The following is a 14,474-nucleotide window of genomic DNA, read 5'->3' on the forward strand; positions in this document are numbered from 1 at the left end:
CGTGATAGCATCTTCGAGCATCACCACTTCACTGCCATTCAAGGGAATATGCCATGTTACCATCCCTAACAGTCGTTGCCCATCAATGTGATTTATCACAGCCCAGCACGTGATGTCTGTTCACGTGCCCAGCAGCGAAGGTTCGCGCAAAAGAACATCCATCGCGATTCTGTTTCTCTCCCTCCACTCTCACACTCTTCCAAACCACTGCCTCCCCACACTCTCTCATACCTATTGAGCTTGTTTTGTTGCGTCGCAAGTCATTTGTGATATCCAATTCTTTCTTTTTTTAATCTAATTATCTCTACAAGATGAGTACTGAGAACGAGAATCCCGCCCAGCTGGAGCACGCCGGCTCTGCCGCTCCTGATGTTACTGCTACCGCCAGCAAGGGCAAGGGGAAGGCAAAGGCTGTGGAGCCAGAGGATGCGTTCATGGGCCAGGAGGCTGAGGATACTGATTCTGAGGAGAGTGAGGCTGGAGATGATGAGGTTGTGAGTTGTTGTTTATTTACAATTGCTGAAACACCTTTTTGTTTGTTTTGATGATATAATAGTTTGACTGACATGTCTTTTTTTCATAACATAGCTTGTTGAAGGTATGGAGACACATTCCAATTATTCCAGGGCCATTTTTTCCATCGCTCCTCCATCCACTTGTCCCCTTCCTCCCCATCTTGCGCTCTTATCCAGACCCTATCGCCGTATTGGGCCAATGCTCACGCGCATTCTCTAGATGACATCGACGAAGAAGAGGATCATGATGATGATAAGCTCGAGCCAATCTCCGCCAGCAACATCATCGAAGGCGGTCGTCGCACTCGTGGCAAGAAGATTGACTACGCCCAAGCTGCTGCGAAGGCTGATGAGGACGAGACCATGGAGGACGACGACGACGAAGATTACTATGCCCCGCCACGCGAGGACGCTGAGGAAATGAGATCTTAGGTAATACCGCCCGCAATTTCCATCGTCCACCGAAAGAATCGGCACGGTATTTACGACTTCGAATGCCTACAAAATGTATCTCTTTTACCTTTGATTTTTACTTTTTAATTCTCTCCATGTCTTTTTTTATTTTGGCTGGTTTTCATTTCAACCTATTATTCCCCTAGAGCGGTTTCTAGCGCGGATGGCAATGGTGTTCATGCATGACGGAGGCGTGGACTAGGGCAAGTTTACGGGTGGTAAGGAATGGAAAATGCAGCCAGTTGGCTTTCTGGCTTCAATGAGAGCTCGATGTTTTCTTAAAACAACGGCACAGCGCTTTAGAAAATGTCACATTATGGGTTATTCATGAAGATACTGCTATTTACATCCACCTTTTCGGCTCAGCTCCAATACCAATTTTGCCTATTCGTATTCCCATTACTTGAATTTGCGGACTACCCGCGCCACGCGCCCTTTAATGGCGGCCGTGCTGGTCACCGATCTGGAATCTGTTCCCCGAAATCAAACCTGAAGATGTCGAAGAGGTAATTCAATTTAGAACGAGAGGAACCGTTGATTCGTGCTTCTCTTACTGTACTTTCATCTCCACCGCCTGCGGAAAATTAAATTTCATCGCGACTAAGGCCACTCTCTAAAAGCGCATTTCCTAGAGCCTAAATAAAAGAAACAGAATCCTTAATCATGAAGTTACGGGCGTGACGAGGTCAGTGAGCGAAATGATATTTCTTGCTACCTACAGAGCATGGAGTAAAAGATAACGCATCTTCCGAGGCTTATGCCAAGGGATCTATCACTAAGATAGAAAAGAGAGGCCCTGTAGACGACTTCCACAATAGTTACGTAAAGGAGTAGTTTTTGAAAGCAATGTGTATGGAAGTGATCCGTTGTAGGAGACGGGTCAGTCCCGGGGGCGAGATACAAGGCCAAAGCGAGAATATCTCCCAGTTTCAAGTGTGATTTCAGTCAGCGCGCGTGAAAACTGAAGGTCTTTGTGAGTAATGAAGACAAAGTTGATCTGGTGAATGGACAAAGGGTATCAAATGTAATATTCAGTGAAAATATGGAATAGTGTAGTTGTTTTTAGCAGTATGGTAGAACTGTAGCTGGTGTGATCGCGGGTATAAGACTCTATCTAGCCTTGATATTTGCACTTTATCACCCAACTAAACAGCCGGAAAAAGAAACTATACCTCTACAAATTTCAGAAAACTTGTCATATCAACCCTGAAGACAGAATACCACGGCTTTTGCCCTGCATCTCCCAGCAAAAACCTGGTTCTTACACCTGCCCGCATTTCGGCTAGATGACGATGTGTGGAAAAAATAGAAGGGAAAAACATCCCATTGGGTAAAGGCGACGTACTATTCAAGTGTAAGGAGAGTTGACATTGGATCCCATGCTGGGTAAGCTTGGAGCCGGATTTGCCCCCTTTCGTCCTTATTTTCAGCCCGGGTATAAGCATACCATTCTTTCCACCCTACGCATGAAAATAGAATATGCATACCATGCAACTTTTGGTTCTGCAGCACCGGCAATGTCTGGATAAAAGTTGACTGGTAATAAAACTGCAGTGCCTTGACCTCCTTCCTCTGAAGTGAATAGTCTAAGACCTGGATACTGCCCCAGGACTCGTCGCCACCCCAGGTAAGCTTTCTGTTGTCATTTTGTGTCCAGTACACATCATCAGGTCTCAGGTTAAAGGAGTGGGTCTTTTTCAACTTGAGAATCATACCGACCATGACTTCATAGCAGGGGGTTCCTGGTGGTATTTTCCCGTGTTCTTTAACTTCCATAATCCTGCTGGTTTCCTTTTTGGTCTTGACTCCTCCTTCGACCTTCGCCTCGGCTGCAACTTGAACGCCAAAGTAGCTGGCACTGGCAGACATAGAAAGAGATGCACTTGCTTCGGCCCAAAGCTCGGTTTGCTGGGTTTCGGACTCCGTTATCGTGATTTCCTTCTCGAGCATGCTTGCTGGGAATTGTTTTATGAGATGGACGCAAGGGACCCATTCAATGGGCTCGTAAACTGCGATACCTCCATTGAGACGCCAGTACTGGTTTTGTTCTTTGTTTCCATACTCCATCTCGTTCGTGATTATGTATTTTGGCAGAGATAATTTTGAACGTTTGTCGATCGAGAACCATTTATCCAACTGCGCTTTGCTGAGGGAAAAATTGCCACGTTGGTCCTCATAGTTGACGGGGACATGGGTACGTGCAACGTCGTCGTCATCGTAGTAAAACTGTTTCTTGTGAGAATCCCACTTGATGTCGTTGAAGGAAACCATTTTTATGCCGAGAAAACTGTGGTGACTGGTATCGGAATAATGTTGGGGGATAGAGGAGATAGTGTATTCTAGTGAATAAGAATATTGACACGCAAAGCAGAGGATTGCCAGAAAGCCTACGTGACAAATGGGTAGTTTGACTGATTTTATAGCTCATCGAGGTGCTGGAAACAGTCCACATATTTATAGGCAACCGGCAGCCTTAAGAAGGTGGTAAGGCAACCTTCCTGCGGCGATTAACATTGGAATTGCTGAAATTGGGTTAAAGGCTGTGCTACAAGAAAACAGGGAAATGTCGTATGGACAGAGTGATGCATATTGCCTCATCCAGGTCAGGATAGTGGCGTAGCTGACATTGTTTAAACTCGGAATTTGATCTGAAATGAGGGCTATGCAGTTGGCCTTATTCATGGGAGTATATCTGTGACTGTGTCAAGCTTTCTAGCCTGTTCATGAGGTTCACAGGCCCATTGCAGGGGGACATTATCCACAGTGTATGTTATGATGTTATAACTTGTCTCTGTGAAATAGTGTTAGACTTCATGTTACACAAGGTCACACCTTGCCTTCAGCTCAGTGTTACCTGCAACAATATAGGGTACAGCAGATAATTATAGCAACCCACTTTCAGCTCATGTCCATGTATTCAGACAGTCAAGCCTAGTCTGCAGCCATGCAGCAAAATCATAGGACATTTCATCTGCAGCTTGTGTTTTGCGGGTGAAAAGTTAAAAAGCCTAGTTAAGCGAATTTGTACTTACTACTGTTGTACCCTTTTCTCGCTGACTTGAGAATATCATATCAGATACTCTGTTTTCTAGACAGATTTGAGTGTAAAGAGCTGTACTCTTCCATCACATAAAGAAATCCAACCAATCAAGAGAGACATGACTGCATAGGGCAAAACCCTATAAAACATCAATCCGGATCTGCCACTGCAACAGTTAAATGACTATGAATTAAGCTCCATTTCCATTAGAGCACCCATGACATACAGTATAATACCGGCCCCTAGCCAGTTCAGCTGACTTGGTTCGATGACCCCATTGCTTCTATCATGGATTTTCCGAAGGCGGCGAGATTCTTGATCGCCTCTTCTGTCATGTTGGCTGATTTCTAGTACTTGGAAAGAAACCTTGCTGGTGTATTCGAAAGGCGTCGAAAATTATATAAAACTTCCACCGATCACCCCACAAGGATGTTTATTAAAATCTCGCTTAGGGGGCCACCTGCGGCGCTTCCAATTCCACGGCAAGCGGAGAGCATACAAATTATCATCCCTGTGCCACCGCCGCTATCAGGTCCATCGGTGGGTACCTCCTTGAGAATTCCAGTGTACGTGGCGGTGTTCCCAGGGTTGTATCAGAGAAGAGTGTCCTATACACCTTCTTTTTTGAGAGTGAAAGTTTGGACTCTCTCTCTCTCTGTGTAGCAGAGACTGGTGTATTATAGGGGGTGTAAATGCATTAGCTTATAGGTATAAAGGATATATTTTGACGGGCATTTGGTGATTTCACTTAGTACCTGGGGTCATATTTCGGAAATCCTCTAGCAGATAGGTCTGCGACTGGTACAACCGCGGAAGAAAGCGAATTCGCCTCCCCATTCCGACCATAACCCTGGGGAGTGGTGAACCGAGGCATGTCGCACAGTTATGGCCGGTCGTTGTCCTGTAGAAAAAACAGCAGCTTCAGCAACTTAACAAGCTGCAGATACAGCGAGTGCATTGGCTCACGAGCGATGTGGTCGCACTTACCATATCCCGTCCGCTGTCGATCCCATCAGCGGGCGCTTGCCAGACACGGCTCCACCGCCCTGGGTGTGCCTGCTGCTTGAATAAGCATTGCCGTGGCACTGTAGCTCACGAGCATATCGACTGCCCAGGCATTCAAATACCTGAAACTAAGTTTCCACGCCAGTCGATATGCCCATGAGCTACAGAGAATGTCCAAATATGTGTGAGGATATTGTAGCTGCTAATTCTGTAGTTTATTTTGATTTGGTGGATTTCTAAACAATCCAGAAACATAGGGTAAGATAGGGATCAGAGAGTTTGAACTTGCAAGTTGAGTTTTTATAAGAGGAGGCCATGTACTCCGCGTGAGTACACAAGTGATAGTGAAGGCAGCAAGAGTAACCGTGGACCCGTACCAGCATTCACTTCTGTGCTGTTCAAATGAGGTCAATCTAACAGGTTGGGTCTCATAATCCATCATGCATTGTTTCCCAATGCCGATAAGTTGTGACGGGACCCTCGGGTGCCTAGAGAGTCGAGTGGCAGCCCTGCAGCCAGAATATGCCTCAGTGGTGAAGGGTTCGACGACGATCACCACGCCGAGTAACATCTCACTTCACTAGCCAGGGCTGCCGGGATAACTGAGTTCCGCAAATGCTAAAAATCTCACTTCTCAAGACAGCGGGATTTCGCGCAAGTGAAAGGTTGCAGTTCCGCCCAGAACCGCCATGCAGGGGTTGGGCACTCCGATTACTGAACAACCAGCTGGAGGCGTCGGGGATTACGGAGCGCCTGAGTTTTCTGTATTACTATTCACGCTTTAGCTTGTCAACGCACGAGCTATCCCGCCTCGTATTCTAGGATAGATGCTCTAATTCAAGCTGCCTCATGCATGGGAATGGCAGGCTTGCCGGGCCAGCTAAATCAAATTTACCTTTTGGTAGAGCGAATTTTCTGACTGTCATGACTGGAGAGGACTGATTATTGAACATCATATAGCAGCTGCTTGGAATGGGTGTCGGATCCATGAATGCGACAGGCTGCAGGATAGTTGCGGTGGTCTGACGGTCCAACAAGGTAGAAGAGAAATGGATATAAAAAGAGCGGTTGTGCTTCTGTCACGTAGAGGTTCAATCGATACCTACTAGCTCTAGAGCAAATATCTACTATCGGCAAATAAAACTTCAAAGTACATACCTTTCTGCGCCCTCACACCTCCCACAACCAAACCAACACGATGTCGTCTCCAAGAGTGGTCTATATCAACCTTCCCAGCAAAGACATCGACGCCTCCAAACGCTTCGCATCCGCGCTCGGCCTGATCAAAAAATTCGATGGCGGCCGTGACGGTATGAGATCCGCTAGCTTCGCCTACTCCGATTCTGTCCATATATTCTACCACTCCCACGAAACCTGGGAGCGATGGCTATTCCAGGGTCGCAAAACCGCGGACGCACATCAAGTCACGCAGTCACTGATCAGCCTAGGCGCTGAATCCCCAGAGGAAGTGGAGAGTTTGGTAGGGAAGGCCATTGGGGCGGGCGGGAAGAGGGGGCCGAGGATGGTGCCGGAAGAAGAGAAGTGGGGAATGTACTCGCGCACAGTGGAGGATCCGGACGGGCACGTATATGAGATTGTCTATTCGAGCCACCAGGGAGATTGTGGAGTATAGCTGGGGGCCTGGGAAGCCGTGTGTTCTAGTTAGTCTGCATCTTGTGTAAGGATTTTGTCTCATTCAAAACGAGATTGTACGATTTCGGCCTTTTCTCTCAGAGCTTGAGCTCTAGGGAGTTAGACGGATGCTGTTTTGACCAGTCTGCTTAAAAAGCCTGGAAGTTTGTCGTTGTTCTTGCAATCGATCACTCTGGTACGCCAGGTTCTATGGCTCTAACTATTAGGTACCTACTTATCTGGAGCTAATCCATACCGGGACTAGCGTGTTTATATATAGAGTTTCCATACCGCTGACTCAGCCAGCCACTCACGATCTTCCGAATCATTTTGTTTTCTATGATTTAAAGAATTGATTCCATTATGATAACCACATTGTTCCTATTGTCCTGCTAAATGGCATCAAGGTGAGCCTTACTAACAGATATGATACAACTACGTATACGGGTAGCTAAACTTTTACGGCTCAGATTTCCTCATTCGACGCTGCATCAGCGAGACCCCAGATCTTCATCCAGTTTGTTTGATTCCTACAGCGGAGGCAAGGAGCGAAATCGACCTGGAAACAAATCTCCCGCATATGCCGGCGGTGGCTATGGCTTAGCGGGATCTTCAAGCGGGGATATAAACGGAAGTTTTCGCAGCGCCACGCCGAACAAGAGGTATGGCATCGCATTGTTCTCGGTCGCGTGATCTTTTTTGATATTGAAAGACGTGATCTGACAATCTTGCCTTAGTGGTCAATATTCTGATGCAGTGTTATCATCTCTAGAGTCTCAAAATGACGCCGAAGTGGAGGGCATTACAGCGAAGGTTAAAATGTTGAAAGATGTAAAGTCTCTCCCACCGCTGTCTTGCCCCTCAATTTCACGCATAGGATAACCACTGACAAGCACCAAGATTACTCTGGCAATTGGCGATGAGATCCGCGACTCTTCTGCCCTCGCAGATAAGATGAATGAATCATTCGACAATACCCGCGTCCGCCTCCGGGGCACCATGAACAGAATGTTACGAATGGCAGAACGCACTGGTGTCGGATGGAAAGTCTGGCTCGGCTTTTTCTTCGCCGTCTTCATGCTTTTCGCTTACGTCTGGCTGTTTTGAATGATTGACAACGCAGCTACTCTCGCGATACCTTAACTTGATTCATATGCAGCGACATACATTTTGCGTTCCTTGGGCCTTATCGACACCATACCCACACCCTTGTCGATTTTACTGGAGTTATATTGTTGGCATGAGAAAAGAAACGAAAGAGCAACTAGCATCATCAAATTCGGTGCTACAGTAATATTTCACGCAAGCCATGTGTAATTTTTGGGCAAATGGCGTTACTCTATATGTTTGTTTTGAGCATACGATAACCCCTGGGACCTCCTGGTGAGTCCTGGGTACGGATGGCGTTGTTTTCCTTTTGCTCTAGCCAAATTTGTGTCCATAACTTTGTGATTAAAAGCTTCAACTTTTAATATACGCGGTTTATAGAAGCGGCGCCTTCCTTTGAGAGGTATCTGAGTCTGCGATGAAACTTCTAGCGCAGTGTCTTAATTTCTAATAAAAGGTACATCGTGCTGATATCTAGCCAAGATGTTCAAGGGCGAAGCACAGCTCTATCGTAGCGATAGTTTCGTTGGAGTGACGAATATTAAACAGACAAAGCGGCGTTTCAGAGACCGTAGTTGAATGGAGCTCATTACTCAATGCTACCATTAGAATCATCGGACATCATCGACCGCCGTGTTCGCGTCCGAACCCTGGGAATCCGCAAGCTTCGCTCAGACATGCCACTCGCTCGAAAAGCTGCCATAGAATCCTCGACATCGTCGCCAACTCCCCCGCTCCACCTGTCAAGGAACAGTCTTTGGGCTTCTGTTTCTCTATGACGAATGAGAGGCGGCGGCAGGTGAGGTGAATTCTCGACGCGGCCAGGGATACTTGACCTTATTCGATGGGAGTATCCTGAGAACTGTGGGTCGATAGCGTCGTAGGATGCTTCGTCAGAGTAGTTTTCCTCGTCTTCATCTGCATCTGTATCTGTGTGCTCCCATTCTTGCTGCAGATTGTGATCATCTTCATCATCGTCGTCGCCAATGTCATTTTCCTCGTCAGGGATATCCGCATCTAGATCCCGTTCCATCATGCTATCATCGACGTCTTCGTGTATTGAAGCTGATGGTATGTCGTCGTCTAGATCAGGATGTTCATCAAAGTCGTCTTCTTCATCTAGGTCATCTTCCTCAGGGCCAAAACCATCCGGGACATCATCATCCAGGTCCCTTTCCATTAATGCCTCCTCGTCATCGTCAATAAGATCATCCTCATCTAGACCTTCTTCCCCATCTTCCACTAGCCCACCGGTCGTCTCGTCAGCATCCGGAATATCGTCGTCTAAATCCCTCTCCATGGCCGCTAGTGCCTCTGGATCCTCAGTATCCCCCGCGGTCGCGCCATCTAGTCCCGTTCCCGCAGTAAATTCCGCTTCGCCTTCTGTAGCCGCATTCGCTGCCTCTTCCCTTTCAGCCTCCTCCTCCCGAATTCCTTGCATTGTCTTGGGATACCCGGCGGGCCGAATCCATGAGTAGCCAAAAGATGCAATATTTTGTTTGCGAATACGAAACGCCCGCTCTTCAAGCGCTAGAGCGGCAAGGGAGTCTGAAGATGGCGGTAAATTCGGTGTTCTATATTGGTCAGACCTGCGATTGTGGCCATGTGGACGGTGTCCATGGCTGTTGTACTGAGAGTTCCCGCGGCGGAATCGTTGGGATGGAGCGTACCAAAAGGCATGAGGCTACAAGAGTCAGCAATTTTTCTACAGACTCAAGATCCAAGCTAATAGCTCTGGAATGTATCTTCTTCGGTTACTCACATCTCGCGGCTCAAGAGATGGTAGTGAGAACATTAGCAGATAGATAAAATGCAACAATGGATAGTGATGGTCTAAAGGAGCAATTTATCAAGGTAGTAAAAAAGGCCAGTTATAAAATCTAGTGTCTCCAAAGTGGCTTTAGGGAGCTTGATCAGTCGCACCGCTTGGGCAGTTTTTGTGTTTGGAGTTGTTATTCCGGCACCTTGTCGCTATTTTTAAGCTTCTGGGGCCTGGAACCATGACAGCTAGGCACCGGTCTTGTTTAGAGTTGACACTCTGTACCCCGTATGGCAGGGACAAAACCAATATAAAACGAACTGAGCTATTGTGTCCAATAAGCTAGCTGGAGCATGATTAGTATAAGATTAATATTACATTGTCTACTTTTCCCGATGCCTCGAGACAGGTTCGAGCTTCAGTGCGCAATGTAGTTAAATGTGCAAAAGAAAAGCCTGGCAGATTCAACTGAAAGTTATCGAGAGGAAGCAGAAACATCTAGATACATAAATAATCATGAGAAGAGAGAATCCATTGCATAGTCATTGTTTTGAACAGCCTGTCATCGAAATTTGCAAAAAGGGAAGAAAAAATTCGACAAAACATTTAGCCAGCCTCTGAAATTTAACACTGAAAAAATGTCATTGAAAAACCCATAGAAATTAGCCGTTAGCAAATCACCGACACCATTTGTATTCGAATCGATGCTTATACACGCCGGCAGACAACCATGTTGAGGCGGTTCGTAACGCAGACTGTATTGTCTGGGCACACCACTCCGGTTTTGCAGCACGTAAACCACAGCTTATTGAAACAGGAAACCCCATCGCAAAGCCAGGGGCGCTCGGGGGGACAGCCCTCGCGCTTTTGAAGGCCCCGCGCGTGTGTTCGGTTAGTATTCATGTTGTCATCGCTGGGCGGTGAGATGGCAGGAAAAACGGAGCTCGGGTCGAATTTGAATTCGGTATTCAAAGCGCGGGCAGCGTTCTTAGGTTGCTCGGGAGGGTGTAGAGTGTTGACGACTTCGCCAGGCGCCAATGTAAATTTTTCGAGTTTTGATTCAGTACTAGTCTCGAAGGACGCCTGGGACAATGCAACTATGGCATGCAAAAATATGAGGATTAAGGCGGTAGCCTTCATATTGTTGGCAAATTAGGTATTAATATCAATGACAGAGCAAATAAAGGCGGCTGAAGGGGTAGAAGATTGGAGAGTTGATATTGTGTTCTTTCAAAGTAATGTTGTAAAAGAGAGATTGTTCAAGTGCTGCTAGAAGGGGTTTATGTAGACTTTAGAATCAAGTTAGACTCAGAGGTGCATTCACAGTTTAGAACCAGTAATGCCATACTTTTCACCTTATGGCCATTGCAACATTTCGGGAGTAGCCTAGCGCCCGGGATTGGCTTCATTCACAGGCCATAAACAACAAACTGCATGGGGGTTTCCCGTATTAGGGAATAATGAATTGAAATGCACCACTGGTGCTGGTACTGAAACTTGGAGAGTCAAAATACTATATCAGTATTTTATAGTCCGTCACACCCCACATTCTTGCTTCAATGAAGGCATTTTTGGCGGGTATTTCAGATACTATGGCGTTCACATCACAAACTTCAGTGAACATCCCGCAAAAGGGAGCTAGATTCAAGCATGTGCATTGACATGTTGACATTGCCGCTGGTCAAAACAGGGCATCTGGCGGTGCTGGCAATAATCACAAAGCTGAAGTTGACATTCAGTCGGGGCCAAAAGCCGCCCGATGCCCACGTGATTTATGGAGACCTCATCAGGTGACTCTCCGGAATCGGCGCCGATTGTCCGCAGCCTCGGGACCCAAAATATAATGCGCTAGGCATATTCAGGACTAGCGTATGTCCAAGCTCGAGTTCTCGGTGCATCAAAATTTTGATCAACTTTTGGTGTTCAGATGCGCGGAGTCGAAGATTCTTTCATTCTCTTGAAGGTGTACTCATAGCAGTGTATCCTGTGTATTTTTGCACTTTACCGTGAACTTTCCTTCATTTTATCTGTTTCAACATTCATTTTTTCTGCCGATCGACAATTCCAAAATGGCTCCTGTAGTCCTAGCTCCTGCTGCCGGTGCCGGCGCTGCAGCTAAAGACATGAAAAAAGAGTCTGCAACTGCTAGGTTATTGGGATCTGGTATAGACCTTATTCCCTTAGTTGTTCTGAGATGTTTCTTTGTTAACACCATCTTTCTAGGCTCTGCTGGTATTGCTGAATTGCTCATTTTCCATCCGGTATTCACATGTTGGCATTCAAATGGAATGCGGCCATGGCTAACAGCTTGCTATTAGGTTGACACAACTGCAAAGCGCCTGATGAGCAACCAGTCAAAAGTATGTGAGACCACACAACACGGAAATTTACCCCTTAATTAACCTGATGTCTTGCAGATTACATCTGTTCCCGCTTTCAACAAAGTCGTCTTCAAAGATTTTGCCTCCGCCTCCGTGCTCCGTAAATTCACCTCTCTATTTCCTGGTCTTGGATATGCTGCAGGGTATAAGGTGGGTGCTTAAATATGAGAAATACCTGATTTTGTGAACTGGGCTTACGTATCAGGCGTAGGTCTTGCAACGAATTTATAAGTATGGAGGGCAACCTTTTGCCCGTGACTACTTGGCTAAACACTATGGAGCCGATTTTGACAATGCATTTGGAAAAGGTACTGGCAAGGCCATCATGCACGCTACTGCTGGAAGGTATGAATAGCCCTCCCAATTCGGAGCACATGCCCCCCCTGACATTACAACTCTAGTTTAATCGGAATTGGAGAAATTGTTCTTCTACCTCTCGACGTGTTAAAGATTAAACGACAGACCAACCCAGAAGCATTCCGTGGCCGCGGCCTTTTTAAGATTATTTCTGATGAGGGCATGGGCTTGTACCGTGGTGCTGGCTGGACGGCAGCTCGTAACGCCCCCGGTTCCTTCGCGGTATGTGAATCCGGATTTAAAGTTTCTAACGACCCCCGCTAACGGACCTCCTAGCTTTTCGGAGGTTCTGCCTTCGCCAAGGAGTACATCTACGGCCTTTCGGACTACAACGCCGCAACTTGGTCTCAAAACTTTGTCGCATCTGTCGCCGGCGCCAGCGCATCGCTTATTGTCTCCGCACCACTAGATGTCATTAAAACACGTATTCAAAACCGAAACTTTGAGAACCCGGAGTCGGGATTCCGCATTGTTAGCAGCATGATACGAAACGAAGGCATGACCAGTTTCTTCAAAGGATTAACCCCTAAATTGCTGATGACCGGCCCGAAACTGGTATTCAGCTTTTGGCTGGCACAAACCTTGATACCCGCTTTTGGACAGGTGGTATAATGAGAAAACCACGTTTTGGCGCCTCGGCGTTCGAGTATATGTGTTCTGTCTCGGTTTGACGTGCTCTACATAGAGTCTTTGATGTTTATATTTTCCATGTTTATTATAGACTCTCCATTCTCTGAGGTTATTCGGGCGGTCTCGATTGTGCAGGAGTTAGGAGACAGCCAAGGGGGCTTTTAAAAATCGAGTCATGTATTGAAGAATATCGCCTTTAAACGGATTTTAATTGAAGACTATGCCCTATTTGTGTCTGGAGCAGAATATTCACTATCTGACCCTTTGTCTAAGGTGCCGGGTTTGGTGATTTATCCCCAGGTATGCATTTCCTCTGGGTAAAACCTGCGGGTATGTTTGGTAATACTTTGAAGGGCAGGGTTACTGTTTGTGGAAACAACGGCGAGTATAATACTGCGCGGACTTTGCATATATAAGCAGGCAAGCTCTTTGACTACTACCGCATCTTCGTGGGACCGTTCACTGTTCGCAGCCTCGAAAATGCCAGGTAAATCCACCATCATCGAGTGAGTCTATTGGCACCTGGGCAATCCAATGCATAGAACATCAAGTGCTAAAGACGTTTCCAGAGCTAGTGGATGAACGGTCCATTGCTACTTTCATGTTCCGCAGCCCAGTCTAAGCAGAGACGGGCCCTCCAAATAGAAGGGGTAAATTGGCGAAGGGCTGCATTCCCTCCCTCTGAACGGTTTGTTGAGGGGACGATAGTCGTAGTTGAAGTCAAAGCTTTGGCGAAGTATAAAGTCGGTCGCAACTCTATACAAAGATGATTTTTTTACTGGGAATGATAAGCCAAATATGGCTTCGAGAACTGAGGTCTTCCCCGATGAGTGGTCACCATAGTCAATAATTCATGGAAGGCAAACATAAAGACTAATTCCTTGAGGACGTAGTTTATCGTTATTACCGAGTAGATCTCGGTACTCTTAAACTGCAGCTGCAATTGTTGAGTCTTAAGTGCCATCAGCTTAAATTAACATATATTTTCCAGGGTAATGGGTTTTTTGCGCTCCTCTAGAAGTTAGTGATTTATTTGTAAACTGAGAGAATGAATTGATGTAGGGAAGCTTCCGTGAACCATTACATGGTGACTCTTTGCTTTTTCTTCTTTCAAATGCTGACTGACGAGGTGAGTCGCCCGCTATCCTGCGCAGCAGGTTACTTTGAGAGAACCACTGCTGATAATATATGAAGATCATTGTCAAAAGTAAAGAGAGACAGTGTCTCCCACTGCTATAGAAACCGGTTGGTGTAGTTATTCAACAAAGGGCTATCAATACACACAAAGATCCGGACTGCTCGAGTCTCTTCATATCAGACTCAACATACAGAACTCAACCAGCGGGTCCTTGATATCTTCAACAGTAGAGGTTTCGTGAGCTTGGTAGTGTTTACAAAGTTAGTATGTTGTTTCCCTTGTTCCGAGCGCGTTTGGTATGGTCCAGGGCTGGCCACCCGCATTTCAGGTCACGTAATAGCGGTCTCTTACCGCTTTGCCTGTTTGGCTCATTTGCACCACTTGTTTGCTCATTCAGAGACGTGGAATTGAAACACCAGTCGTAAATTTCAGTATTGAAACAGAACGATACCGGCCA

The 14,474-nt window shown here is 46.4% G+C and overlaps 6 protein-coding genes across 6 annotated transcripts; 4 read left to right on the forward strand and 2 right to left on the reverse strand.

The window, feature by feature from the left end:
• Positions 1–311: 311 nt before the first annotated feature.
• chz1 (Histone H2A.Z-specific chaperone CHZ1) lies at positions 312–947 on the forward strand (the record flags this gene model as incomplete). The annotated part of the gene is made up of 3 exons (XM_049249405.1): positions 312–494; positions 589–598; positions 736–947. The coding sequence occupies 3 exons, from the start codon at positions 312–314 to the stop codon at positions 945–947; spliced, it is 405 nt and encodes a 134-aa protein (XP_049111599.1).
• Positions 948–2,312: 1,365 nt separating this feature from the next.
• Positions 2,313–3,239, reverse strand: LOZ57_000299 (uncharacterized protein; the record flags this gene model as incomplete). The annotated part of the gene is made up of 1 exon (XM_049249406.1): positions 2,313–3,239. One exon carries the CDS (start codon positions 3,237–3,239, stop codon positions 2,313–2,315), a length of 927 nt encoding a protein of 308 aa, XP_049111600.1.
• Positions 3,240–6,211: 2,972 nt separating this feature from the next.
• Positions 6,212–6,646, forward strand: LOZ57_000300 (uncharacterized protein; the record flags this gene model as incomplete). Its single annotated transcript, XM_049249407.1, has 1 exon — positions 6,212–6,646. One exon carries the CDS (start codon positions 6,212–6,214, stop codon positions 6,644–6,646), a length of 435 nt encoding a protein of 144 aa, XP_049111601.1.
• Positions 6,647–7,041: 395 nt separating this feature from the next.
• Positions 7,042–7,752, forward strand: BET1 (protein transport protein bet1; the record flags this gene model as incomplete). The annotated part of the gene is made up of 4 exons (XM_049249408.1): positions 7,042–7,052; positions 7,116–7,307; positions 7,383–7,476; positions 7,546–7,752. The coding sequence occupies 4 exons, from the start codon at positions 7,042–7,044 to the stop codon at positions 7,750–7,752; spliced, it is 504 nt and encodes a 167-aa protein (XP_049111602.1).
• A 589-nt stretch (positions 7,753–8,341) lies between these two features.
• LOZ57_000302 (uncharacterized protein) lies at positions 8,342–9,547 on the reverse strand (the record flags this gene model as incomplete). Its single annotated transcript, XM_049249409.1, has 2 exons — positions 8,342–9,436; positions 9,515–9,547. 2 exons carry the CDS (start codon positions 9,545–9,547, stop codon positions 8,342–8,344), a joined length of 1,128 nt encoding a protein of 375 aa, XP_049111603.1.
• A 2,033-nt stretch (positions 9,548–11,580) lies between these two features.
• On the forward strand, positions 11,581–12,861 carry YHM1 (high copy suppressor of abf2; the record flags this gene model as incomplete). The annotated part of the gene is made up of 7 exons (XM_049249410.1): positions 11,581–11,674; positions 11,735–11,772; positions 11,830–11,871; positions 11,929–12,042; positions 12,104–12,237; positions 12,294–12,471; positions 12,526–12,861. 7 exons carry the CDS (start codon positions 11,581–11,583, stop codon positions 12,859–12,861), a joined length of 936 nt encoding a protein of 311 aa, XP_049111604.1.
• Between the last annotated feature and the right edge of the window lie 1,613 nt (positions 12,862–14,474).

This window comes from Ophidiomyces ophidiicola, assembly GCF_022830035.1.
Source record: "Ophidiomyces ophidiicola strain CBS 122913 chromosome Unknown scaffold_1, whole genome shotgun sequence".
Lineage (NCBI taxonomy): Eukaryota > Fungi > Ascomycota > Eurotiomycetes > Onygenales > Onygenaceae > Ophidiomyces > Ophidiomyces ophidiicola.